This window comes from Platichthys flesus, chromosome 15 (assembly GCF_949316205.1).
Source record: "Platichthys flesus chromosome 15, fPlaFle2.1, whole genome shotgun sequence".
Lineage (NCBI taxonomy): Eukaryota > Metazoa > Chordata > Actinopteri > Pleuronectiformes > Pleuronectidae > Platichthys > Platichthys flesus.
The window spans coordinates 4,831,195-4,855,891 of record NC_084959.1 but is presented as its reverse complement, the minus strand read 5'-3'; the positions used below and the strand labels follow the sequence as shown (position 1 = coordinate 4,855,891).

The window sequence follows — 24,697 nt, the reverse complement described above, 5'->3', positions numbered from 1 at the left end:
AGGACAACAAAGCAGAACAAGGTTAAGCAAACATTTCATTTATATGTTCAAGTATGAATATAAATATATATGCAAAAGTATGTATATATGAATATAACAACATAACAACAATGACAATGATTCGTTAAAGAGGCGCAGATTCTATAAGATTATTCTTCTTTCTGCTTCTTCTCATTCAAGATTTGAAATATGTGGTGTTTGCATTTGAATTGTTTTGTCTGGTCGATGAATGAAACAAATTCATAAAATCAAATAAATAAATAAATATTACGGTAACATTGGGTGGGCGTGCCTTGCGTCGGAATGTACCATCAGGCCCTGGCACACCGGGACGGATTTTGTTGTGACAGCGGCGGAGTCACAACCAACCCGGCGGGGGGACACGGTAAGGAGGCGTCCATCATCTCCACCTTCCCGTGATTTAAACCAAACACGCAACTGTGCGACAAACCTGGTAAAAATGCGTGCACGGGATCATATGTTCTAAATGTCCGCGTGTGTTTTAGACGTATTCATCCCGGAATGTAAGAGTTTGTGTTCCCGGACGTGCAGGTTGGTACCGACCGTCACCAAACAAGCTAGCGAGCGTTAGCCGTCCCTGTGATTAACGTAGCTAGCTTAGCTAACTGCCAGCTAACGTTAAATACACCGCAAGCTGCTTTCGCTGTGTCACCGAGTCGTTGTCGCAGCGGAGTGTCTCGTCCCCTATCCGCCCGGTGCCAGAGCCGGACAGGCGGGTAAAAGGTTAGCGGGAGCCGGGGCGGGGATGTCGTGACTGTCGGTGCCAGGATGGATGCTGTTCCCCGGCCTAAGGAACGTCCATCGCCCGCTGAGCTCCAGATGCTCACCTGCGATATTCACTTTTTATTAATTATTAAGATTCTTTCAGGTTCTGCGTCGCGACTTCCGCAATCGAACTTGATTGCGCAATTTTTTAGTTTGTCTCTCATCGTGTTGGGCCAGAACTGATTTCCTATTAGCTGCACGATCCGTTATTATTCATTAAAATAAACGAAATAAAACCCCAAATGTGTAAACTGCAGTAAGAGTGATGTGCAAGTGAAAGGACTTTATTTTTGCAACATCTTTGCATCTGATTAAATATATATATATATCTTGAATATAAAGACAAAACAATAAGTCATTATCATCACTGTTATTAGTAGTATGACAATTATAAAGCATTATTCCTATAGCAAAGGTTTTGTGCTTAAAATTGTTGTTTCTTTTAAGTTTTGATCTTCAGATTTGTCCTTTTTTTTGCTCTTGTGGGAAGTTTGTGGTTTTAAACTGTTTATGCTAAACAAAACCTTTTACAAATCTGAGGTCTAACTTTAAAACCAACTATGTTTTATATCTCCTCTCCATGCTCGCACACTTCACAAGCAATACATCCATTTATATTTAACATTTGCCATATTGATATAGATGAAAATTTTAGTGCGCTGATTATTGTTGTGGTTTTGTCGCCCAGCCCCATGATAACTCTATAAAAACACTTTAATCACTTCTTTGGTCACCTCCCCATTATGATACAGATGTTGTGTCTGATTTACATGTCTCCGGTCTGATCTGATGTTGTTTCTTGTTTTTGGTCTCCAGGTCATAACAAAGGTTTTTTCCTCCTGAATCAACAATGGCCTTCAGCAAGGGATATCGCATTTACCACAAGCTGGACCCGCCCCCCTACAGTGTCATAGTGGAAACCAGGACCAGGGAAGAATGTCTCATGTTTGAATCGGGGGCTGTCGCTGTTCTGTGTAAGGCATCTTGTCTGATTGTCCTGTGTGATAAGATGTAACGCTGGTAGTTTGTGAGTCTAGATGTGCGTTTGTGTAATGATTAGGTCCCAGGTTTCATCTAGCTTCAACTCTCGGGAAGAACTCGACCGTGATTTTTCTAATAATGTGTCGCTTTTGTTTACCTTTTAGCGGCAGCAGAGAAAGAGGCCATTAAAAGTTCATATACCAAGATAGTTGACGCCTATGGAGTCCTGGGTGTCCTCCGCCTAAACTTGGGTAAGCTACAGAATTGTCTTCTCTATGTTTTGCCTCATGTTGCCTCAGAATCGTTCTGGGTCTGGTCATGGATTTGACCCCTAGGTTCATGTATGACTGGGAAGGCTCGTCACTGGTTACTCATAAGCTGCTTTCTTCTGTCCTCCACGTGACCTTCAAGTCTCTTGTTATCACAACATTGAAAAAGCTGTGGAAAAGATTAAAGCTCATAGATGGCTGAGATTTGACCGGCCGGGGTTTTTGTGAAAATCATTTCTTGTCTTTTAGGTTTTATTTGTATTTTTTATTATTTGTAATTACAGTGTATTAGGGGTTAAACTGATGCGCCACCTTCCTTCTGCAGGGGACTCCATGCTCCACAGTCTGGTGGTGGTGACAGGATGTAGCTCTGTGGGGAAGGTGCAGGACTCTGAGGTTTTCAGGGTCACACAGACGGACTTTATATCACTGAAGAATGATCCAGGAGACGAGGACCGGATCGCGGAGGTGCGAAAGGTCCTGAACTCAGGACACTTCTACTTTGCTTGGTCTTCCAGTGGAGTCAGTTTGGACCTGAGTCTCAATGCACGTCGCAGGATCCAAGAAGATTCAACAGACAACCGCTTCTTTTGGTAAGCGCGTGAATTGATTAATGTTTCAGAGTATTGGTATTTTTGAGACGATCAGGCAAGCATTTGACTTGTAAAATACCAAAAGATGTAGATATGAACTAAATACACATTCTTCAATTTGCCCAGTCTTCCATTTGTGGTGAGTTCTTCTGAAAGTGTGACGTGGGGGCTGTGGGATTTGCAGCTGAGGTGTGAAAATGAACAGTTCACACTGAATTTGTTTATGCGCTTCACTGGTGATTTCTCTCTTTATGAATCAAAAGGAACCAGTCTCTTCACCTGCACCTGAAACATTACGGAGTTAACTGTGAGGACTGGCTGTTGAGGCTGATGTGCGGTGGTGTGGAGATCAGGACCATCTATGCAGGTCACAAACAGGCCAAGGCCTGCATCTTCTCCCGCCTCAGCTCAGAGCGAGCAGGCACTCGATTTAATGTCCGAGGAACAAACGACGATGGACAGGTCGCCAACTTTGTGGAGACTGAACAGGTGAAAAATACCTTTTACAGTTTTATTGGGTGTCTCTGGTGGTAATAAATCCCTATGATGCAGCAAGGCCAATAGGTTTAGTAGATTATAGTTGGTGTTTTCTTTGTTCATCCAGTGCCATTCAGAGCGGGACAAACAGAACGCAGAGCAGCAGACAGTGACAAATACACTGAACAGCTTCAGGCAGTTTAAGGTTTACATAATGTATCATGTACATTTGTTCATCCAGTCCCATGACCTTGGTTGATACACTCTATTTAAATACTGGTTATCTATTGACTGGTCAGGAGCAGATCTGGTGGATGTCTTGTGGGGAAACAGCATCACTCTAACGACGTGCACTATCACTGTAAATACATTGTGTTTAGCTGTTAAATAATGATTATAGGTGCATTGTCAACAATAGCACTGACAGGATAATAACAATAAACCAGCAACTTATGTTCAGTCAGTATTTTATTTTAGCCTAAGACGTGTTTATGTGGCTATGAAAGCTCACATTTCTACTCTTTGTGGAAAATGACTAAATAAGTCACACTTTCCCTTTTTAGGTTCCTGCTTGAGCAAAGTAACAGGAAGCTGCAGGTTGGGCGCAGTAACTGAAACTACTACGTTCACAGTTCAGTGTAATATAGTACACATCTAAAAAATTACTATTTCAGTAACTACCACAGGTTCAGTGTGAATACTAAATACAAAATTAACCTTATAAGCTTTGCAACTGTGGCAGCTGTTGCAGAGTTTTCGTGTTGCATTGTGTTGTCAGGTGCTCTGTTGAATTAGGTCAACCTCTGTGTTAATGTATTTTCTTCTCATAGAGGAATTCACGTTTATTCACTTCCCTATGGTTTTTAGTCTACTGTCACTTTCTTTTTGGTTAGGTGGTTAGTTTTATTACAATGTAAGGATATTTTTTTGTATCCCAACTGTTCAAATTAGTGATTTATTTTCTAAAGTAAATATGTTTTGTCACATAAAACCTGACCCCTCTTCTCTTTTCTCAATCACAGGTTATATTCCTGGATGATAGAGTTTCCTCCTTCATACAGATCCGTGGGTCCATTCCTCTTTTCTGGGAACAGCCAGGAATCCAGGTAATGAAAACCAAATCAGTTCCACATAACCAGCCTTGGATTCAGATATATCAAGAAAATCATGAAACGCTGTGATGTCACATGGCTGAGACTCACTCTGTGTGCATAGTGTAAGTGTAAACACTGAACTCTGATGAAACCTGTGGAATTCCCTCAAACAAGGATAAAAAACAAAAAAAAAACAATAATTTATAACTGCTAAAACAGTGTAATTACACTGTTAACACATTTTGTCCATGCTTTGTTCAGAAAAAGTCCATTAAGGGGGTTTTGTTGCATCTGAATGAGAATCGGAACCTTAGTGGACCGGATGAAAACCCCCACCTGGTATAACCCTCTTTATTTGCTCTGTGTGGTGCTGGCGCTTTTTTACTGCGGATGGGTGTTGCTCTGTGCAATGCCAAAGAACAGGAATGAAAACTAAAGCTTGGCCATTGTGGATTTTTATTCAGGTCCCATACGTAGTTCCTGTCCAGAAAATACCAATTTAGAGATTTACAGTAAGAACGAGGATCATCAATTATACTGCACACACCATCACTGGTATTCTCTTTCTCCTGTCCTGACATTGCACAGACTGGTGGATTAGATCAGACGTGGGCTAAGGTTAATCATAGATATAATGGTTGGTAAAGGGCATTTTTCTGTTTTCCTCAGCTCCCAAACTTCTTTGGTCAGGTGAGAGCCTGGTCTGAAAACATCCCCAAACTTCTTCCCTTCACTGAGGCTATTAATGTTCCTCTAACAACTGGATGGGTGTCAATGGATAATTAGGATGGGTGGAGCTGTTCCATCTTGTAGAGGAATAAGCCAAGGTCATATTAGTGACCTATTCAGTCCACAAGGACTTTGGTTTTGTTCAAACAAAGGGTAGCTGGTTTGTCGGTTGTTTTCAGACCAAACTTTAGTCCTCCTGCTTTTACAACACTGTGTAGCTCTTATCCCCGCTACAGACTGTGGCTTGTAGGCTGACCTTCTCCTCGCTGTTCTCTCCAATTCATTCCCTGAGCTAGATAGTTTCCTAAAGCTTGGACAGGTTAATCCAGAAGAGTCACTGATCTTTAAACAGTTAGTGTAGATTGCAAATACGTTTGAATTAGTCTCTGAATCTTAACTGTAGTGCAGTATTTTAAAACCCTGCTAGGAAAGATGTTAATAGATAAGGTGGTAGGATTGCCCACACTTAGTAAGTCAGTTGTTAGAGGCCTGGTTGATGAATAAATCAAATTATTTTTATGGTTGTTTTGGAGAAAAGAAAACATCTGTGGAATATTTAATTGGTTGGAAATGAAAACTTCAAGCATCAGTCAGTAATTTACAGATTCAAGGACAAACCTTCAAATACATGGTTAATAAATACTAATATTATAGATCAATCAAAGTAAGATAGGGTGAACTATGTTGAGCTGGGGGTGGTTTTTGGTCTGAGGTGTACAGCTGTAACCTGAGTCCTTTCCGATGCCATCTCTGGAAGTTATTAAATATGCATAGACATGCATGACAGTAGAGATGGGAAGGAGTGACAAAATGGCAGAAGCATGGAGCTAATTGTTAAGCCCTGCCAAACATGGGCCTCGCCAGAATAGGCACACACAAACGTTCAAGCATATGAATACGAAGCTGAGGGAAATATAAGCACAGTGCAAAAATAACCAAAGACCGAAACTAGAGATTTCAGAAAGGAAAGTCCAGTCCGAGCAAAAGCTGTCTGAACCAGAATGGGGCAGCAGGGCTGTGGATTTCTTTTAGCTGGTAAAAGGCTGACAGGAAGAGAGGGTGATTTTAAATGATGGAGAAGATAAATCAAAGAAGGGGGGGGGGGGGTTGTCCACAAGCAGAGATGAGTGTGGAGGAAAGGTTTATGGCTCAGCTTCTCACATGATACTGGTTGAACCAATGTGCAGGTTGCAGCTAAACCACAAAACAACCATTCTGGCAAAACATTTAAAAGTTAATAAGCACAAATTCATACACTAACAGTGATATATATATACAACCTAGAATAATACAGGTATTGTCTAAAAATCCAATGCACATTGAGATGACGATGACGCTGCAACCTGACGTCTGTTCAGTTTTTGTTTTAGCTGAATATTTCAACCCCCTGATGATATCTAGGTTTAGATATTTATTAAATTTCTTCTTTCAATGTCCGAGTGTTTGCAGGCTTTATTTAAGCTCGATGCATCAAGGAGAAAAGTGATGAGCAATAAACAAGATAACAAATGTAATGTCGCCCTCAATCTGAAGGTTGCCTCAGATGTGACGCATTTAAACCCAGAGACTCAAATGGGAATAGACTGTAGGTCATGTTATACTTTATCGGCTCACCTGTATATATGTTTTACTTTTGTACAGGGTTTTAATACCTACGTTTTACTTCAGATTACTCATGTTCTGTTCCACATGTAACCAAGTGACCATTAGACACTGAGACACTGTTTACTCCTCGGCTGGTTGGTCAGTGCATCTTATCTTCTGATGTCTTCGTTGAGCAGATGCTGGTCAGTGCCATTGAGGGAGGGGCACAGAGACCTGGTATCAAACGGCTCCCTGTGTTAAATCAGTAAAGACCATAGTTGTGACAAGTTAAGTCCGTTAAGTTGAGTGTGGCCTGTGTGGAGAGGTGGTCTAGTACAACAAGACCTAATAAGGAAAAATACCTAAAGAAGTAGAAATCCCTTCACGGACTAGGGAACAAGTAAGGACCTGCCATGTGGAATGAGCTGGTTTCCACTGGGCTTGTGTCCAGCTCAGTATGTCAAGGTGCAGTCATGTGGTGTTTTATTCTGATTTAGTTTTCGATCTAAATAATCATATGTAGGAGAATACACCCTTGAAAATTCTAATACACGTGTTGAAGAGGTATTGGAGAGATAACCAACAATATTCCTCTGCTGCTCAGTGTCTTTATGTGTACGGACACATCTCCCCATGCTGCCCCTGTGTCGCTGTTTTCCTTCTCCACACTTTCATACTTTATTTTGGACTCAACGGTCTCATTTCCGCTGTTAAAACGTTGATTAAAACTTCAACCTCTATCCCAAATGCATTCTTCAACAACAGGTTTTCTGGCCATCTGCAAAAATGTGTTTTTGTGCATCTTTCCACTTCTGATCTGTAACAAAGGAGGACTTTGTGACTCGTCTATTTTTTGTCTTCTGTGTCTGTCCCCTCTCTGCAGGTTGGCTCTCATCGTGTCAAACTCTCAAGGGGATTTGAGGCTAATGCACCAGCGTTCGAAAGGTAATTAAAACGTACTCTGTCATATGTTGACACAACCGTGTGTGTGTCTGTGTGTGTGTCATTGTCTGCAGCTGCTTTATCTGGCCTCCAACTGAGCACCACTCCCTAGAAGAGCATAGCAGACACCATAATACTATGTTTGCTTCAGCCACTGCCCTAATAACAGCAGTGAAGAGCTCTCCAGACTCCTGAATGAGACAATGTTAATTGAAGTCTTGTCCTCAGAGACAGGTTTATTGCAGGGAGCAGACAGGAAACATTGGGAGCCCTTGATTAGCTGTCGACTTGAGTAAATTCTCAATTATGTTTATTGCATAAAGTTCCTTCACAAAAGTTCTGGCCCACCTCTTGTGAAAGTCAAATTATTATTACAATGCATCTAATTAAAGGTTTGTGAGTTGTTTCTGAAACACATCTCCTCATTTCACGATAGCCATCAATACAAATAATTGGAAGAAGCCTCATGATAGTTCTGTTTTTACCTTAAACATCACATTTGAGGATGAATCCCTTTAACTCATCACAAATTTGCCCTTTCCCTGTCTACAGACCAGAGACTGTATATCTACAGACACAATACAGACGCAGGGTCAGCAGTAGAGAGTAATTAGTTTGATTGACTGCCACTGTGGCTTAAACCCAGGCCCCCTACAGGGAAGATGATCACCCTAATCACTGGGCCACACCCTGATAGCGCCCTGCTTATCACCTGTCTGTAGCCGCTCTTATCAGCCTCGCAGTACCCACGCTGTCTGTTGCTGTCTAGCTTTGAGGAGACAGTTGGTGGTTGTTTGACAACCAGACATCTTGGACTACAGAGGACGGTCTCTGGAGGGCTGAGCTCAGTGGTTCTGCCACACTTTCTTTAACACGTCAGGACAAGTCAGATTGTATCAAATCAGTCATTTCTTCACACTTAGTGGTCGACTTGCTTTTCAAACATCTGTTAGGAGCAGGAATGATGCTCCTAACCAGTTAAACCAGATTGAGTGGCACTATTTTCTATTATGTACCCTTGCTTTGCACAATGCCACTTTGAGTTCTATCAGACCTGCAGCTTTACAAAACCAGTAAACATGCATCACTTCATCTTAAGCTGTTGTTGATGAATCAGAGACGTCTTGTGTGCACAGTATTTTTAAGCTTAAATTGGAAAAACAACTTGTATTGGGTAACCACTAGCCTGTGCTTATTATGGGACTGTGTATGTTTTCCCAGACACTTCACTGCACTGCGGAGGTTGTACGGTAAGCAGGTGATCCTCAACCTGCTTGGGAGTAAGGAAGGAGAACACATGCTCAGTAAAGCGTTCCAGGTGAGAAGAGCCATTCTCCATGTACAGCTTCATCTAATTGCCTCCAACATGACCGAATCTGTCCACAACACAATGTGTGTCAGGACAGACGCTCTTTGTAAACCCACACACTTGCAACACGGAGGAATTTGTTTGAGTAGATGGACACTACTGCCCAAGACAGAATGTTGTTCTAATGCATTTTCCCCCCGAGGGAGTCCCGGGATCTAGCGTATGAAACAGTATCAAATTTTTTTTTTTTTTACTCCCTAGGGATCAGTTAGCCCAAAAACCTGAACTCGGTCGGGTCACATTTTCCTCTGTGGTTGTAAAGTCGTCACCAAACACTTGCTGTTGAGATTCAAAGCGCCACTTTGTTGGGTAATACTGAAGAGTAGGTTTACTACTTAGTCACACATGTTGTCTCTTGTATAAGACACGGATAAAGATCTTGTGTAGCGCTCAAGTTTCATTGTTATTGTATCGTACTAAATACATTTAAAGTCAGAGCGTTGGTTCTGGTTGGTGCATAAAAGTTATAAATAACACATTGCACACATTATATCATGCAATTAAAATGACCTGAGACAAATTAGTACAATTAATAAATATAATATAGACAGCATATTTCACAGTCCACAGTAGTTATTGCTGCACAGTTAATAATGATTACGTCACAGATAATAGAAAGTAATGACAGTGTAAAGTAAATTTCAAATCTATCTGGTTCAATTTAGCAGGAAGCAAAGTCAGATGTCAACAGCAGCTCATCTTAAACATGACCTGCATGTTCAAAGATTCAAGTCACTGGTTTTGTAACAGTAAATTAAAATATTTCTTCATTTTCAGACAATGAATCTTGCACAAACATGTTTAACACTGTTTGGATTAAGTTTGAATCTGTTGAATGAAGTCCTCTTCCCGTCTCTCTTTTCCAGAGTCATCTGAAGGCTTCGGAACATGCGTCAGCAGTGAAGATGGTGAACTTTGACTACCACCAAAATGTGAAGGGAGGCAAAGCAGACAAACTTCACAGTGTCCTGAAACCCCAGGTCAACAAGTTTGTAGATGAGTGCGGGTTCTTCTATTACTCTGGAGAGTCCGGCATCACAAGGTGAGAAGGGAATACAAACATGTTATATGAAGTGTTTAGGGTTTGGCTTATTCTTCATTTCAACGTGTCTTTGTAGGACTCAGGGTGGGACCCTCAGGACCAACTGCCTGGACTGTCTGGACAGAACTAACAGTGTACAAGCCTATTTCGCCCTCGAGGTAGGAGTCTGCCTCTGAGCACTAGGCTGTCCTGTTGATATAACATATCACATGTTAATTTCTTCAGTCAAGTACATTTTATTTTGTGAGGAGGTTTTCCCGTCTAACTCTCTGCTCCTCACAACCGCAGATGCTGCCGAAGCAGCTGGAGGAAATGGGTCTGACGGAGAAACCCCAGCTGGTGGCCCGGTTCCAGGAGGTTTTCAGGACCATGTGGTCGGTCAATGGAGACTCCGTCAGTAAGATCTATGCAGGCACCGGGGCTCTGGACGGGAAGGCCAAGGTACTACTTTCAATTCCAATGACTCATAATAAGAACACTCTAAGCAGCATGTAGTGCACAGCAGGTTGTCTGGCTGCACTTGATGTAGGATTTGTATGAATTTGAATGATGGAAGGAACTTAATCAGACATCAGTTAGGCTCACATCTAACTGCCTAATGAATGAAGCCATTAAGGGAAGACGTTTAACGCCACAACCATAAATGGCTAAAATAAAAGGCTGAAGCCCTGAACAGTATTTTGAAACAGTTTTTTACTTTGATAGGCACTTAAACAATATTCAACTAGTTGTGCAATGTGCATGCAGTGACAGGATCCTGCATGACTGTGCAGTTGATCCTCTGTGAGCAGCAGTGAGTGCTTTTTTCTTTCTTAACTCTCGTGTGCTGTCTCTTTCTGCCGTCCTCTGGACCTCGCACCTGTCTGGTAAGTTAACGAGTGCGTTGATGTCGTATTTGAGTTGTGGGTCTATATCTGGTGCATTATTGATTGCAGTGTCTGTGGGTCAAATGATGATGGGATGGGACATTTTGAGCCTCTTTTCATAAATATAAATATACACCTAAAAACCTGATTCTATTTCCCTTGAGGTATCCCAATGATGCAATCTTTTTTTAACTGGGGAACTCTTAAGTGCTCCTTGGAGGCTTCTGTGATTTACATTCCATTCATCATTTTTCTCACTGTGGTATCATTTGCTTGAACTGGCCACATCTGCCGTCCTGATTGGTTGAAACTGGAGGGATCATCTCAAATTATTGCCATGTGGAATTGACTCAAATTGTGTCGCACATCAATCTCTGGCAGTTTTGATCCTTCGTGGTCGGTTCACGAGTATAAATGACTTGAATCTCTTAGAGGTGTTTCTCATTCACTTCAACTATAATTAGAAGAAATCTTAATTATTGTGTGTGTGTCTGTGTGTGTTTTGTAGTCTGGGAAGCTGAAAGATGGAGCGCGCTCTGTGACGAGGACTATCCAGAACAACTTCTTCGACAGTTCTAAGCAAGAGGCGATCGACATCCTGAGACTGGGCTCCACACTCAACAGTGATTTGGCGGACAAAGCTCGGGCCTTGCTCACCACTTCCAGTCTTTATGGTAATTCTTTCCTACAAGTGGAGAATAACGCATTCTTTTATAGGATTCAACAGACATTTGGCCAAAATCTACTTATAAGTAGTGAAACAATTGTGTTTTTGTAACTTTTACATATTGTAATAACAACGAAGATAATTTCCTTTTGGCTCCATGAAGGAAGAAGATTTTTTTGAATATGTCAATGCGTGTCTGTAACCCTGTAAGCCACAAGCTGCTCTGTAAAACAGGAGGGTTTGTCTGTGGCACGTCAAGTGGGACGTGTAATCTCCATGTGCCAGCCCTCTGTCCCAGTTAGATTACTGCTGACAGAATGCTGTCCTAGCTCTATCTGTTAGAGCGCTGGTTTAACACGCCCTTCTCTCCCTTCTCTCCCTCCTGCTCTTGCGCACAATCTTAGTCACTGAGCCCGTCTTACAATCAGGTATAGTAACTGAAAGACTGCCCCCAGTGGATGGATGTTTTCGACCTCTGTCACGCACTGTATTTGTCCTTCCATCTTTGTTTCCCTACTCATTATTGTTTATTCATTCATCAGTTGACGTTGGTAGTTGTTTAACACTCTGTCTTTTGTATTTAATCAGACTCCTACAACAGTGAAAGAGGTTTACATTTCTTGTTGGGAAAATTTAGAGAGCAAAATAAACCATTACCAACGTTGATTATTTGATTTTTATCTGTACGTCGGTAAAGTAAAGATAAAATGTTGATAACAAAATGTTTATTCCTCCTCCTGTGCCCCATTCAGACCATTGTTTTGGACTTCCTCTCTTGTGTTTGGTCACTCTCCCATTGGTTTTGATTTGATGTTTTCCCATGTTTTTAGTTTCCTTGTGTGCCACCCTTCCGACAGACCCACTTCACACTCCACCACTTCACACTCTAATCACACTCTCCTCCCATCTGCAGCCTCCCCAAGGGTACTGCTGGGAATGTGTCAGAACTACCAGAAATACACAATGCCCAAGCAGATCCGGGTGTGTGTCGGCACCTGGAATGTGAACGGGGGTAAACAGTTTCGCAGCATTGCTTTCCGCAACCAGACGCTCAACGACTGGCTGCTTGATGCTCCCAAGAAGGCGGGGCATCCTGAGTTCCAGGGTACGTTGGTATTTAACTGCGTTTACTGTGGACAGGAAGTGACACGGGGCAACTATAATGTGTTCATTTAAAGACACAGGGATGAATCTTCAGTTTGACTTGGAAATATGAAGTTTATTTGTAGCATATGTTGTACTTATTACATCCATTATAGAGTAGAATATTGCAATGGTCATCGGTATCAGCATGTTTGATTGTTGATATTTGCCAAATTTTAAAATCTTGTTTCCCAGAATAAACAATACCAAAAACAATTGCATTTGTGATTGCATTTTATGTCAATTGAACACTATGTTTATTTTTTTTAAGTGTATTTTTTCTCTTTACAGACAGCAAAGCCAACCCCATCGATATATTTGCCATCGGTTTTGAGGAAATGGTTGAACTGAATGCCGGCAACATCGTCAGTGCCAGGTATGTGTCCGAGATACCAGCCTGATATAACCCAGACGAGATAATGAAATAGCTGAGATGTTTCTCCTTTCGGCTTCATAAAGTATATCCAGTCCTTTTTCTATGCTCCAGCATCATATAACTATATAAAAATATATTGCAGTAAATAAAAAGCCTGATGTCCATTGACATGCAGACTCAGTAGTGGTACTGTGTAGGTCTGATCAGACAAGACTAATCCACATCTGAATAAATTTCTTCAACAAGGTTCTTGTAAAATCTTGAAATTTAAAATGATGATAATTACAGTTACTGTATTTTTTTCTTATGTTATACTATTTCTACACCATAACTCATATTTTTCTTCTTGTCTCAGCACCACGAACCAGAAGCTGTGGGCAGCTGAGCTCCAAAAAAACATCTCCCGGGACCACAAATATGTTCTGCTGGCTTCAGAGCAGCTGGTGGGAGTGTGTCTGTTTGTTTTCATCCGCCCACAGCATGCACCCTTCATCAGGTATGACCACTACACGTTGTCTCGAGAAAGGCGTAGAATTATACTGTTATCACAGGTGTTTTAATACATGTGGTCTGTGTTCCAGGGATGTTGCCGTAGACGTGGTAAAAACTGGAATGGGCGGAGCCACAGGCAACAAAGGTGGTGTTGCCATCCGCCTCCTGTTCCACACCACCAGCATCTGCTTTGTCTGCTCCCACTTCGCTGCTGGCCAATCACAGGTCAAGGAGAGGAATGACGACTACAGTGAGATCACGCGCAGACTCACCTTCCCCATGGTAATAATAATATGAACTCATCCATCAGCTACACCATCCTGGTTTTAAATTATGGAGGCCACAGACTCAAGGTCATACTGTCATTTATTGATTGCCTGGAACTGATGTCATGTTTGCAGACATGAACTGTTCCAGTGTAGACAGAGGGGTGAAAGTCAAAGAGCCAGAATTAGTTTAATACAATCCACCATCTTCCCTCCTGAAAGAGAGCATGCAAGCTCCAGGGAGCATACAGAAGAAATTAAGAGTGAAGTGTTTAGTGTGTTAAACTGTAGTAAACATGGCTCGTGATAATCTTAAGAAAGCAACTCTTCATTCTCCTTTTTGCTGAACTGCATCTGTCTTGTCCCCCAGGGTCGTCTGCTTTACTCGCACGATTACGTGTTCTGGTGTGGAGACTTTAACTATCGCATCAGCCTGCCCAACGAGGAAGTGAAGGAACTCATCAAACAGCAGAACTATGAGGCCTTGACAGCTGGAGACCAGTTGTTGGATCAGAAGAACGCTGGTTTGGTATGATCCAAAGAATACATGCACATTTACATGCACTACTGACTGTTAATGAAGTATCACCAGAAAACACACTTTGTTTTGAGATCTGTGAAAAAAATGGTTTTATAGCTTAAAAAAGTACAGTAGAAAAACACACATTTAAACTGAAGCTGACAATTAAATGCTCTTTTCTCCTGCAGGTCTTCCGAGGTTTTATCGAGGGAAAGTTAGATTTTGCTCCCACCTACAAGTATGACCTCTTCTCAGAAGATTATGACACTAGTGAGAAGTGCCGCACACCTGCCTGGACTGACCGTATACTCTGGAAGAGGAGGAAGTGGAACTTTGACAAAACAGGTGAGACACACAGCCACTGTCGTACAAACTAAATAAATAATCTAACAACACTGACATAAATGATCCTGCCTTCTTTGGTTCATCAGTCAAAACTAAAAACCACAGCAGTAAAACTTCAGAATACTTAATCTGTAAATGTACGTCTTGCACTGCTTGTAGCTGAGGAGATGAATATGGTTGGTGCAGCTTCTACATCTGGGGAGAATGAGGAGGATCCAGACAACCCTTGGTACCCCGGCACTCTGAAGTACTATGGCAGGGCTGAGCTCAAGACCTCAGACCACAGGTAACAACAGGATATTTATTTTTAGAGCTGACCAAGTTGTCTCTGTTTCATTTCTCTTTATGTCACATCTGTGTCAAGTGAAAAAACGAATGAGCTAAAGCAAAGGTAACCACTTCCCTTCTGTGTCGTTTGGTTTCAGGCCTGTGGTGGCGATTATGGACGTGGACATCCTGGAGGTCGACCCAGATGCTCGGCACCAGGTTTACAAAGATGTCATTGCCCAGCAGGGGCCTCCAGACGGAACCATCCTGGTGTCACTCTGCACCTCCGGCCCTGATGACTACTTTGACGATGCACTCATAGACGAGCTGCTGGACAAGTTTGCTCAGTTTGGAGAGGTCATCCTCATCAGGTGAGCCGGACTTCCTGACGCAGAAAGACGTATGTGACCATCATTATTTGGTTCGACTACATTGATGGTGCCCTTGTTTGTGCAGGTTTGTCGAGGAGAAGATGTGGTTGACTTTCCTGGAAGGTTACTCTGCTCTCGCTGCTCTTTCTCTCTGTGCTTCCACTGTAAGTCCTCAGAACTGAATCTAAAATAATTCAAAGCTTTAAAGATGCTCCCCTGAGTCTTCACATTAAATATATTGAATATGTACCCATCTCTATCTTGTTGTGAAACACTGTTTTGTAAGTTGTATGTCAAAGTAATTCTCTTGGCTTACACCTCTGGGTTAGGTCCTTGGCAAAGTGATTGACATCCGCCTGAAGAGTCCAGGCTGGATCAAGAGTCTGGAGGAGGAGATGAGCGTGGACAGGATCTGTGGAAGTATCCCCACCTCAGCTAGCTCCACTCTGCTGGCTGAGGACACGGACATGGGCGACGATGATTACGATATGGAGGGTGAGCAGCCGATTGTAGTCTCAACCCCATATCCTCAGAAATGTATACTGTGTATTCCTGTTTATGTTTATTAATTCCTGCCCTCTCGTCTCCCGGCTGCACTAGGGGATGTGGACGAGGAGGTGGAGGAGATCCTTCCCCAGCACCTGCAGCCTGGAGCCGGCGCCTCCTCGCCTCAGCCCTCCCCCCGCAGCAGCCCCTGTCCCTCCCCAACCCAAGGAGAACCATCGACCCCCAGCAGACCCAGTCGTTCACAGCAACCCTCCCGACCATCGCAAGGTGAATAAAACCTGAAATCAGGCGGCTTCATGTGTAGACCAATCATATGTCCGGGTTGCGGTCTTGAATATAAACTGTAATTTTGCTCTGTTTGTGATGCATGGAAGCTGAATTAAGTCCATCATCAGTGAGGAGACGAAGTTCAGGTAATTTCACGTGTGTTCAGAGTTAGAAGCCTCGTGGTGTGTTCACTAGAGCAGTTTTAAACTGTGTGCAGTGTTAGATTTATCTTTCCTCAAAACACAACTGTGCATGAGGGTGAAACTGGATGATGACACGGTGTGAAGAAATGTGCCTTTCTTTCTTTTTACTTTAATGGCATTAAGTCATGCACTTTTCCAGAGAAGTTGGAATGTATTGGAAATAGTATAAAGGTTCTTTTGTGTATGGTGTGAATGTGGAAGTTCTCAAATTAGGCAATCGCACACATGTCTAGTCGTTCTCAGGTGAACCGCTCCCTTTTCATGTGTAAACCTGCTTCTCTCTCATTGTTTTTTAATTCCAGGGCCTCCTGTCGACTTCCAGCCTGGTGCCCCCACATCTCTCTGCCTGGAGCCCAAGCGTGCCCCTCCCCCTCGTCCTAACGCACCTCCGGCCAGACCAGCACCCCCTCAACGTCCACCTCCACCTTCAGGTAAATCATCACCCTCGACCACTGTGTATACAGTTTATTAAAGCCTAGTTTTCTCCTCCAATGCTGATCAGAGCATCTTAATAACACCCTTCATGTGAAATAGGGGTATTTAATTGTTCATCATGGTATAGTGTGAGGTACTTTAGGCATACGTTAACATTTTCACCTCTGTCCCAATGTTTCCACTCTTTCCTGAAGGAGGCATGAGCCCTCTTCCAGTTAGGAGGGACTCTGGAGGTAAAGTCATTGCTGTAGACCTGTGTGTTTATTTGCATTTAAAGTAGTGGCTGCTGTTTTCCATCTGCTGCTACACACACTAAACACATTGCATTAGTGCTGATTCAGCAACCTGTCATTTTAGAATGAGCAGCTTTTGTGTGTTGTGGGATTTCTGATTGGATGAAACACCCGATCTGTGTGTGAACTCTATATCCTACATGCAGAGCTATGTGCCGTCATATCCTGTAGGTGTCCCCTGAGTTTGTGAAAACTGACCTCACATATGTTTGACCGCTGACAGCTTGCTGGAGTATTTCAGACCACGCTGCTTTTTTTGCATCTTAGCTGCATCATCATAGAAATAGTTCCTTTACGAGGATTGAATGCCATTTTATTCACTGAAATATCAAAATGACGTGACCCTCTCCTGCATGTGAATGTTTATACACGCTGCTGCACTGTCCTCGGGTTCCGCCTCAGCTTTTCAACTGGGTGAGTGTTAGATTAAGTGTGTTCATGAGGTTTTGGAGTTTATGGTTCAGTTAATGGTGTAATTCAGAATGCAGCTCTACTTTTGCATCACCTAATGAGTCACCTTTATATCTGATTTTAGTGTTGGAAGTTGTAGATAAAATGAAGCTGGTCTTGTAGTGATAAACCTTCTGTGGTGTATATGTGAGTTCTGTTAACTGTCCCCGACCCAGAGTGTTTCCCCTTATGTATCTGACAGTAGCTGGTAGTTGAAGTGTTTTAGATTAAGGTCTGTTGGGGTTTTTCTTGTTGCTTGCTCTATTTTATTTTGTAAATACCGTTTCCCCTCTTTGACTTCAAGACTGTGGCGAGTGTCCCAGCCCTCTGCTCGGTAGGAGAGGCAGTGAAGGTAACTGGCTCGCTGGTGTTTGGTTTTTAAATGTCACCTGATCCCTGTAGTCCTACACCAAGTGACCAATGTTATTAATACTGTTTTAATATTGATGGTTCACCGCTGACCAGTTGTGCATCCTTGTGGGCGACCCTAGTTGTGTGTGTGTGTGTTTTTGTGTGAGAGACGTGCTTAGTAGCCTGTTGAAAACCTAGATTATTTAAATACAGAATAAGTTGGGAAGAGGTTAAAGGACCAGGTGGCACAAATTTACTTTCACAATTACTGTGCCACTGCTGGAAATTCAAATTTTGTTCTCAGGAGACCAGATTTCATTTTCAGTGGTGATTATAAGACCCTAACAAACAGGTGTCAGGTGCATTTTACCATTACAAGAATTTATATTTTTGTCAGAAAGCAAATATCAGGGTGGATATGCATCAAAATACTGCTTCTTTAATCACTTAGATCATTTAATTAGAGATAACATTGTAAAAAACATTATACCACATTCATACACACTGTCATTGTGGACTGGAAAATAATTTATTTTGTCACTATTGTCTTGTCATAAACTTAAACTTGGTCTTAAAGTAAACTCCACCTCGGTAATTCACTGGTTTCAATGGGGGGGGGGGGGGACCCTCAGGAAGTAAATATTCAGATTCACAGCATCTCAGACTTCACCGCTCTGCTGCTTTATTACCACCATCTGCTGTTGCTAGTGCTTCTTGTAAAGTGTTGTTGTGACTCGTGGGGGAACGCCTGCATCCCCGCTCTGTGTATGATAGTAATGTGGTTTGGTCTCCTTTGTGCTGCAAAGGACCAAAGAGCCCGGCTCTTCCTCGGCCCTCTGCCGCTGCAGGTGAGTTCCTCAGAGCCTGACTCTGCCTCACTTAGCACCAACATACCACGGGAAGCAGAAGGATTGTTACTCCATTATTTGTCCCATGAAAGCCGGTCTTTGTGAGGGGATATGGGGTCTGTGATGACCCTGTGTTGTGTGTTCATGCCCCTGACGCAAAATCAGCCTGTCTCAGGTTGGAGGATAAGGTTTAGTTGCGTAGCCTTTTGGTGACTTGGCCCCGGCATCACCTGACCCATTTGCATGGTGTGTGTGTGTGTTTAGCTAAATCCCTTTGTCCCAGTAAAGAGTGTGTGTGTGTGGTTACCAGGATTGACTTTCGTTTGGTGGCTGTTCGGTGAAGTGTTACACGGAATGAAGACATCTTAGCGGCGTGAGAACATGTTCACAGGCTCAAAGAGGAGTTTAGTTAGAGATCAGTAAAAGAGGAGTCGTGTGGTAGCAGTTGGCTCAAAGAACAAGGGCTGCCTCTCTCTCCCAGGCCTTCTGCAGCTTAGGAATGACTTGAGTCATCATTAGTAATGAAGTCAGGCAAAGGGAATTTGCTCTGTAATAGGTTGGGGCCGTGGTTTTCAGTGGACTTCAGGTGTGGTTTGCCAGTTTTTTGGGTATTTTTCAGTCTCCAGAATCTCCCATTTGTCTAAGCGCACCTGCTTTTCCTCAAGCCTCTCCCTGGGACTTGATAAATACTTAAGAGAGGGAGTTTTGTTTGTAATGTCCCTGGTTTTTCTGTCTTAACTCTTTCAGCTCGAGGAGCAGCAGGAGCTCCTGCACCTGGAGGTTTCCCCAGACCGGTGAGATTACAAATAGTTCCTTACAAAAGGATTGTGACCATTCTCGACCTGGTTTCTGCCCAACTTCTAAATGTCTCTCTATTTATTATTCCCTCTTCCTCTTCTAGAATATCCCTCCCCGAGCCGGGGTGATCAGTATTCCCCCCCAGTCTCGCCCACCACATCCTTCTCACCCAGGAGCACCGAGACCGATACCAGAAATGCATCCAGGGGCCCCCCGACCCATCCCGGACACCCATCCTGGGGCCCCTCGACCTGTGACCGGTGCCTTGGAGAAACCTACTGACCTGCCTTTGGGTAATATAAAAGATTATCCCTATGAGAAATGTTAATTCATGTGGTGCAGTGAATTTAAACTCTTGCTCTGTTCTCTCCCTCAGGCCCTCCACTCTCAGGCCCACCTCCTGCAGTGAGACCCCAGGCTCCATCACAAATGTCGCCCCAACTTCCTGCCCCCTCAGTTCCGTCCCCGGCCCCACCACGGATCCAGCCCACACTTCAAGCTCCGCTCCTGCCGCAGCAGGCTTCAGCTCCCAAAGGAGGATTTCCTCCTGCTGCTGGTGCCGCCGCCCCTGCTGGGCCTCCGCAGGGACTAGCCTCTCCCAAACCCCCCCCACGTTCCCGCTCCTCTCACGGACTGCCGCATGAGGACGCCAAGCCTGAGACGGCCCCAGCTGCACAGGTTAGTGCCAACTTCCTTTTCATTCAAAGGTTAGAAGAAAAAGAAAGTCAAGTTCCACAGATTCCTGCTCAAATTCTGCTCCTTCACATTCTACACTATGATAACTGCAGGAGGTGGATTGTGAGTGTTGAGCTTCTTTTCTGCCTCATCATGAGATGAGCGTGGTTGTGTGTCATTCTTCCTGCTTTTGTCTCTCTGATACGTTTGTCTCTCTCTCACAAGCCGGAGAAGCCCTCAGGGTGACAGGTACTTGATATTACACCACCTCTTTCGTCTCATCCTCCATAGCACAACAGTCTGCGCTCTGATGTTAATACACCCAGTAACCCCCCCCCCCTCTCAGCTTCCTCCTCCTCCTCCTCCTCCTCCTCCTTCTCTCTCATTCTCGTGTTTGAATATCATTCGTTTTTACGTCTTGCACGTTATTTTAACCTGGATGTTCTTTAGTCTACAGAGTTGTTTTGTGTTTGGAACACGGAATGGGGCATTATTTGTTTTTGTTGGTCGACATTTCAAACCGTAAATGACATGAAGGGGGAAAAAAAACGAAAACAGATGAAAATGTGAGGTCTGTTGTTGGCCATGTTTCCCTCACTCGTCCTTTCATATCTGCTCGCTGAGGTTCAAGTGAGCAAATATGCAATGGCCTCATGATTATTTGATTTGACATTTTTTGTATAATTTGTATTATTTCACTCATTTGTATTAGAGTTAGTCTTTGTATGTGTACTGTGATATATAAACCAGTTGTTAGTGAGGTTAACACAACACATGTTTAGATTTGTTTTGTAGTTGCCAGATTGAAGGCACCCTGCAGAGTTTTGGATCAGTGAGAATGTGGATCAATGTTTTAAAGATCAGGTCCTCGTTGTTTTTAGTCAAATCAAGGCTGATGTGATGTGCACACAATCCATAAAACACAAGTAAAAAACACCCTCGATAAACAGCTGCACACAAATGAGTTGCAAGGCAGAGCTTCTCTCCATTTGTCCATTGTGATGAAAATATTTTCTATGTATAAATTGATATCGAGCATTTTTTACCCCCTTGTATCGGTATCGGGCTCCAAAAGTCTATCTCTAGTGAGAAAAAGCTCCTCAGGGTTTCTTTAATCTCAGATATAAACAATATTCATTATAGAAATAGTTAAGGTAGATTAGATTCTCCAATAATCTTTTTACAGTGTATTCGTAATGGTATTTTCTCTTTTTCCTGTCTAGACCAATGGACTGAATGGACTCCAAAACGAAGCACAATGGAAGCCTGACCCCTTCGACACACTCCTCTCCTCCTCTTCCTCCTTGTCCTCCTCCTTCTCCTGGCACACGACCCAGTCCCTGACCAGAGGCTCCTCTCTGCGATCTCCCCCCTCTGTTCCTCCATCTACATTCTCCTCCAGCACTCTCCCCTCATCCTTCTCCCTGCAGCCCTCTGCTCTGTCAGACCTGCGAGTGCTCGACTCATCCTCCTCTTCCTCGTGCTCCACCCCATCGCCTCTTGCCTCCACCTTGCTCCCGCCACCTCCGGTCCCGTCTCGCAGTCGCTCGCAGGAAACGCTGTGTGTCCCCCCCGGCCCCTTCCCGACTGAGTCGCTTCCTGCCCGACCCAACAGCACCAATCCCTTCACAGGTCCGCTGTCACAGCATCATCGCTCGCTCACCCCGGACTTCAGCGTCCAGCGTCCAGGCCCGGCATTAAACCCTCAGAGGCCCATGTCTGCTCTCACTCAGCCACTCATTCCCACCCGTGGTCCAGCAATGGTCCCTGCAGCTGCACCAACCTCCCAGCTCCAGAGGACAATGTCCCTTTTCTCACCTTCATCCATGCTCAGTCCTGCACTGGCTCCTCTGGCTCCCTTCACCTCTGACCCATCCCCTGCTCCTGCCTTGCCTCTGGCACCACCCTCCTCCATCCCACCTACCATTGCACCGCGCGTCCAACCTCCTCCACCGGGAGGCAAACCCACCAAGCAGTGGGTCACGTTCGACGATGAGTTGGATTTCCCAGCCACGACAAAAACACAACACATCCCTGTCGTCCCTTCCAATTCCCTTCCGCCCCAAACTCAGACTCCTCGCTCCGTGTTCGACTCGGAGCCCGACTGGTTATACACGGCCCCTTCGGCGTTCCCCACCCTCCCTCCTCCTGTCTCCACCAGAACTGCCACTGCTAAGCCCAAACTCCCAGAGGGTCCCAGTGACAGCTGCTTCTTCCTCGGGGAGTCGACAGAAAGATAGGATCACCCTGAATATGTAAAGGGCATGTCCAGATATGTATAGACCAATGACAAAATGTGTATATGTTTGTGTGTATGTACAAAAGAGCCAGTATTTAAGTAGTACAGACCATTCCCCTTCTTAAACACAGGAAAGGGTTTATATCTCGAGCAGAATAATGAGACGCGTGTTCCAACCTTAAAACACAGATATTAGCTTGTTCCCTAATATTAACGTTTATTTTAATATAAATCGTTCTGATGTTTATTTTGATCCATGGAAGCAGACGTGCCTGTGTCTACAGTATACAGTTAAACAAAGTATATCTATACGCACAAATCATTTGTGTAAGCACCTGTGCAATATCAAGACACGTCGCTGGCCGTAAAGCACGCCGCCTCCACCTGAATCAATGTTGCCTCCATATTTACGAACACGCTGCGGTTTACATCCCTCATTTCTGACCGATCTGTGCATCAGAGGAGACGATCATCTTCTACTTTCTCGAATTTTGTCCAGGTTAAAAGTCACATTGTGTGCTAGCTTTTTTCATGAATGTACTTTATGTTGTACTGGGTTCGGTCACTCGTCCACCTGATGGCGAGACACATTCTCTCTCTACTCAGTCATCACTCTGTCTATAGGCCGTTCCGCTTAGCTGAATATATTTTGTAGCTCTATATCAAAAAACCTATACATAGTGGTTATGTATATATTAACGTTTTCAATATGGAAACCCTTGGCTAATTGTGCGTGTGTGTTTTTGTGATAACCGTATCAGTGGTTTGCACAATGTAACTGATATGCACTGATATGCTGTACGACAACGACAAAGACGACAACCTGAACCGATGAGAGGGATTTCTTCCTCATTTCCACTTCCTCCTTGATTTATCCAAAGCATTGAACCGTGCTAGTGTAGATTCAGAGACTGGGGCTTGTGTGTCTGTGCGCGTGTGCGTGTGTTTGCTTCCTACGAAGGTTTGAGTCTGTGAGCGTGACGTGAAAGGCGTCGTGCGTGATAATACGAGGGCACATTTACCAAGCTTTTACTTTCCGAAAACATTTACTCTAAATACTCTATTGTTGATACTGTGGTGAGAAGTGACGTGTCGTGTTTGAGGTGCATATCGTCCGTTTATGTGTTTGACAGTGTTTATGTTTGGATGTAAGTGTGTGTACAGGGTTAACCGTGGAACACCAGAGCTTTCCCCCTCAGAGGTCTTCTCTTATATAGGAACATATGTGCTTACAGGTTCAGAAGTCGCAGCCTCTGTATTAACTCACTCGTGGCTCTAATCGTATTCCTGCTCTCCAGTCTGCTCACAACAAACACTGTATGCAAAATAGCAAACATGCAAGACAAAGGACTTCATTCCCCTTTCAGAGCACCCGCCACCTGAGTGAGAATTCCAGCGCTACTGGAAGACTATAAGTTCACTGAGAATACAGACTCTTAAAAACTACACTGTACGGTCGGACCCTGAATGCGTCGCCAGACAACATTGTCCAGTCGGCTGTTTGTTGTGTTGCTCCCAGGTCGCCGTGCGGCACACATTCCAGACCGGAGTGTGATCCGAGTGTTGGGTGTCAAATTCTTCCACATGTGATATCTAACCCGTAGCTGTTTCCCTCTGGTTTGAGAGCCTCGCTGGTTCCTTAATCATTCCTAAGGTGTGCTTGTGTGCGTGTGCGTGTGTGTGTGTGGTGTTGTCAAAGGTGACGTGTCAGTAATACTTTGTTCACCTACTTCACTCGGTTGACAACGACGACAAGCAATAGTTTAGCGAAAAGGGATCAGTGAGAGCCCGGTCCTCCCTAACTCGACACACAGCAGGTGATGAAGACCGATTTTTTTAATTATTTAATTAAAAGCATTTCAATGGTTCACGGAGGATACAACGTGCAAACCAAGAAAGCACCAGCTCCATAATGCTTATCACGCTCTATCTAAACACATGATTATGAGTAAAAACTATATCTGCATTAAGAGTAGATGACTAGCCAGCGCTTTTGTGTCACGTCATGTTCCCGAGAGGACATTTTATAGGAAACAATTTGCTCCTTTTTGTGAGGTCGGTGTTCCTTTTTATGGCTATACCCCCCCCCCCCCCCCCCTTAATGTATAAGAGTCTGTGTTGTTGAACATATTCTGTGCGTATTCAAGAGAATTCATGACGCTGCGACTCGTGTCAGTATCCCGACGTTCCATATTTTAAGTGCACAGCTGATTGCACAATTATGTATGAAGCAGTTTATGTTGTATGTATGCAAAAATAAATGTTCGTTGACCTGAGTTTTGTATTTGTTTTGATTGCAGATGCCTTACTGCACAACATCAATATTACATACCTATAAACTGTTTATGTACTCAGCTGTACTTTACATTCACATATCTTTATCTTCTGATTTATTAATTTAAATTTAGAGTTTAGATGTTATTTTTCAAAGGTTAAATATCACACAGGGACT

General features: G+C 43.6%; 1 protein-coding gene across 5 annotated transcripts; it reads left to right on the top strand.

The window, feature by feature from the left end:
- The first annotated feature begins 335 nt into the window (after window positions 1–335).
- Window positions 336–24,521, top strand: synj1 (synaptojanin 1). Of its 5 annotated transcripts, XM_062406782.1 has the most exons (32): window positions 376–454; window positions 1,603–1,760; window positions 1,932–2,018; window positions 2,362–2,629; window positions 2,893–3,118; window positions 4,129–4,212; window positions 7,397–7,458; window positions 8,677–8,773; window positions 9,691–9,866; window positions 9,943–10,024; window positions 10,155–10,307; window positions 11,241–11,406; window positions 11,804–11,827; window positions 12,313–12,504; window positions 12,834–12,918; window positions 13,274–13,414; window positions 13,500–13,692; window positions 14,047–14,205; window positions 14,385–14,541; window positions 14,701–14,827; window positions 14,967–15,179; window positions 15,265–15,343; window positions 15,509–15,674; window positions 15,780–15,953; window positions 16,061–16,099; window positions 16,459–16,587; window positions 16,786–16,824; window positions 18,492–18,533; window positions 19,281–19,327; window positions 19,435–19,624; window positions 19,708–20,009; window positions 21,230–24,521. In XM_062406782.1, the coding sequence occupies exons 2-32, from the start codon at window positions 1,637–1,639 to the stop codon at window positions 22,244–22,246; spliced, it is 5,040 nt and encodes a 1,679-aa protein (XP_062262766.1). In that variant the 5' UTR covers window positions 376–454; window positions 1,603–1,636; the 3' UTR covers window positions 22,247–24,521. The 5 variants fall into 5 exon arrangements, with proteins under 5 accessions (XP_062262768.1, XP_062262767.1, XP_062262769.1 ...); XM_062406784.1 differs by lacking the exon at window positions 16,061–16,099 and having other exon boundaries at window positions 336–385; window positions 11,250–11,406; XM_062406783.1 differs by lacking the exon at window positions 16,061–16,099 and having other exon boundaries at window positions 336–385.
- Window positions 24,522–24,697: the final 176 nt, after the last annotated feature.